General features: G+C 43.9%; 1 protein-coding gene across 1 annotated transcript; it reads right to left on the bottom strand.

Annotated features, from left to right (window-relative positions):
• Positions 1–1,208: 1,208 nt before the first annotated feature.
• On the bottom strand, positions 1,209–2,474 carry LOC119305116. Its single transcript, XM_037581726.1, has 2 exons — positions 2,378–2,474; positions 1,209–2,228 (listed from the first exon to the last, which is right to left on the bottom strand). Exon 2 carries the CDS (start codon positions 2,177–2,179, stop codon positions 1,541–1,543), a length of 639 nt encoding a protein of 212 aa, XP_037437623.1. The 5' UTR covers positions 2,180–2,228; positions 2,378–2,474; the 3' UTR covers positions 1,209–1,540.
• Between the last annotated feature and the right edge of the window lie 869 nt (positions 2,475–3,343).

Genomic DNA, 3,343 nt, shown 5'->3' with positions numbered 1-3,343 from the left:
CAATTAATCGGATGATTTATCAGTTTATAGGCTACTCGGTGACCCTACGAGTAGAGATTAATCGGCAAGTTAGCTGGTTAATCGGATGAATTCTTGAACAGGGATTTATAGTGATGCTTGGTCATATTCAGAACACAATTAAATTAGCTAGTAACCACCCACATATATATCGCTCATTGAACCATGTATCAAGTTAGAATTTGAATTGCCCTAACATTCCTATATAAAGTGTGATTGTAGTAAAAGAACCGAGAACTTTGTACTTTCAACTATTCAGGTAGTATAGGCTCCATCACGAGCAACTTAATCCAGATACATTTGAGGCTCCAACTCGTGACATTTTCTATTTTTTTTCCTGAAAGTGGCTTTAACTATCACAATGGTAGGGTTATCTCATGTAGTGTCCAGATAAAAGTTACCTTCAAAGATTATTTCACTGGATATTTTTATCTTATTTGCCAAAATCCTAAATTATTAAAAGGGAAATATAATGATAAGACATATAAATAAATAAAAAATTGGAGATTAAGTGAAAACCACATTTCAGATTTTTCTTACAATTGTATGTTCTTTTATACTTTTGACGATTTTAAGAACACATGGTTGTTTCTTAATATGGAAAATAATTTTAAAACTTAAAGTTGTGTTATGTATATATCTTACACAAAGGTGTCACATCGATCAAAATGTTTAAACGGTGAAACCCACAAGAGGGAGCAAATAGACAGAGTATTAAGAGTTCATCGATAAAATTAATATTATCCATTGTAATAACTGGAAGACCAAATCGAAAAGAAAGAAAATAGTATAGTGACCCAAAACAGTATTTGTCTTAAGAAACAAGTCTAAAATGATTTGGAATTTCAAAAGATTTTCTAGAGGGTTTGATGTACTTGCTAGGTGCCCTGGCATTTGGAAGGGCCACTGTTTTAGTTAGTACAATAGTACAAATCCCGGCGGTTCAGACCTACACCTGAATCTATGTCACCAACCGTGTCGCTCTCAATTGCATGTGGCCACCCCTAGCCCAGCCGATCAAGAGTGTGGTCAGGTCAGGTCAGGTCACTCTTGCATCCAAAAATCCGGCCTGACCAAACTCACAGGTCACAGCTGAACCCCGGCGAAATACATTCATACATGCTGGAATTCAGTGAAAAACAATGGCTCACTCCACACCACAAACAACATGAGCCAGGGATGCATAGATATACTATATAATTAAACAACAGTAACAATTGTACCGAAGCTGGAACATATAACTTATGTCTGAAGTCTGATGATCATACTGCAGGGAAATGAAAAGGTCCAATATATAATCCAAGCGAAGTATATAGCCCACATTACACAGATACTACTAACTAGTATAGTCAATCCGTCCAACTAACACTAGTAAATTCAGACATACCGCACTCCATCAATGGTCATAGCATAATGCATACTCTACTTTCTTATTCCTCAGAAAAAGCATAATGGTATTCATCACTTCATCCGTACCTCATGAATGCGCGAACTGATCGATCGGCTGCCTACGCCCTGCTCATCACTTGTCACCTCCCAGGAGGAAGCCCAGGAAGCAGATGAGGTCGGCCCCCGCGAAGATGACGATGTTTGCCGTGCAGAAGATCCTGGCGATGATGTATGCTGGGTCGACGGCGAGGAGGAGGCGGACCGCGGCGGCGTACATGCAGTGGCCGACGAAGGTGACGACGAGCGCGAGGAAGGCGAGGGCGCGGCGGGCCCAGCGGCGGTGGCACGGGAGGTGCAGCGCCAGCGCCGCCGCAGCCGCCTGGAGTAGCGCGCAACACAGCATCCCGAACCAGAGGGTGCTGTCGTCGGCGGCCTGCGCGTCGGTCCACTGGACGCACCGCAGGACGAACGGCGTGTGCATCCAGACGAACACCACACCCAACCAGCTTGAATATGATGGAAGGATCCATCGATCGAAAGTTTGGATTGTCCAGAAACCAGCCAAGCGGGTGTAGTTACGTAGTCCGACCTGGGTGGAACAGTCTTGGTACTGGCCGACTGCGTAGGCGGCCGCATGGCCCGCGGCGAACGAGAGGATGGTGCCGCACGCGGTGAAGAGCGCCCATCCAGTGGCCCGCCGGACGGCAGCCGGGATGGCCTCCTCCTTGGGCACGGTCGCAAGCAGCGGATCACGGATCTTGTTGCTCTCCATGGTGATCGATGGTGGAAGGATCGATTAGTTGCCTTGTTCAGTTTTCTGTCTGCAAAAGAAACAAGAAGAAATATTTGGGTGAGAAGATCGAGAGAAGAAGATGGTTAGTTGGTTGGCTTAATTTCAACTGCTGAGAAGATTTTAGTGAGGAGATCCGACGAGCTAGTGCCTCTGCCTAGTGGGGGAACGGGGACTCACCGCACTGCTCGGATGCCTTGCCTTGCCTTGCTGTGCTTCTTTATGAAGTATAGTCTTGGTCGCAGACGGAGCTTTAATTTATCCTTGGATGCGATGCGAGAGAGAGAGAGAGAGTGGCAGTGACGATATGACGGACAGAGGAAACAACCGTGAAGCTGCCTATGTGCTGCATTGCACCCAGCCAAGCGCGTATGCCATCTTTGGCAAAGCATCATTTCCTTGCTACTAGCTCATTTTATCCTTGATAAAAAAAATTCATGCGATGTGGGTGAAATTGTATACACATGGCAGTGAAAACCCATCTAGCTCATTTTAGCCGCGCACTAGTTTTTAAACTAGGTAGTGTGGCTTTGTCCAAGTAAGATGCACACTACATATATTTATCCGTTTTGAACACATGGAAGATCGATCCATCAATAATCCAACTTGGGAGGTCTCAACACTTGAAACATCTTGGAATAAAACCCATTTTTTTTATCAAGATGATCCTATCTAATTAATCCCGCACATGCAAGCTCAAGATAAAAATATTCCTAACATGCTCACAACTCATTGAACGGCCATTGCCATGGCTGATAAAATTTGTGTAGCAACAGCTAAGAGGTTTGTAAGAATGTACGACATAACTAGGTCATCAACATAAGTTTAATTTTTGGTATATTAAAGCATAGGAAATAAATTGAAGATTGACATTAAAGGACAATAGGGCCTTAGAGCATCTCTAGGAGATCCCTCAAAAGTCGTATTTGAGGAGGATTTTTTTTTTGTTCTAGGGAATTAAGCATCAGCTAGCAGATCCCACGAAAAGTTAACACCCTCAGATATCATTCTTTTCCCCACAAAACATCACTCCATCTTCTCAAATTTAGTCGAATCGCAATTGTTCTCAGTAAAAATAGGAAATTCTTGCCTCTCATCCGCCCACCGTAATCTGAGGTGCCGGCCATCAACCGCCTCAGTGACAGT

Source organism: Triticum dicoccoides, chromosome 5B (assembly GCF_002162155.2).
Source record: "Triticum dicoccoides isolate Atlit2015 ecotype Zavitan chromosome 5B, WEW_v2.0, whole genome shotgun sequence".
Classification (NCBI taxonomy): domain Eukaryota; kingdom Viridiplantae; phylum Streptophyta; class Magnoliopsida; order Poales; family Poaceae; genus Triticum; species Triticum dicoccoides.
The sequence above is the reverse complement of the archived record's forward strand: the minus strand, read 5'-3'. Positions and strand labels throughout refer to the sequence as shown.

Coding starts and splice junctions, on each gene's coding strand:
- LOC119305116 (XM_037581726.1), bottom strand. CDS start 2,179: ATGGAGAGCAACAAGATCCGTGATCCGCTGCTTGCGACCGTGCCCAAG.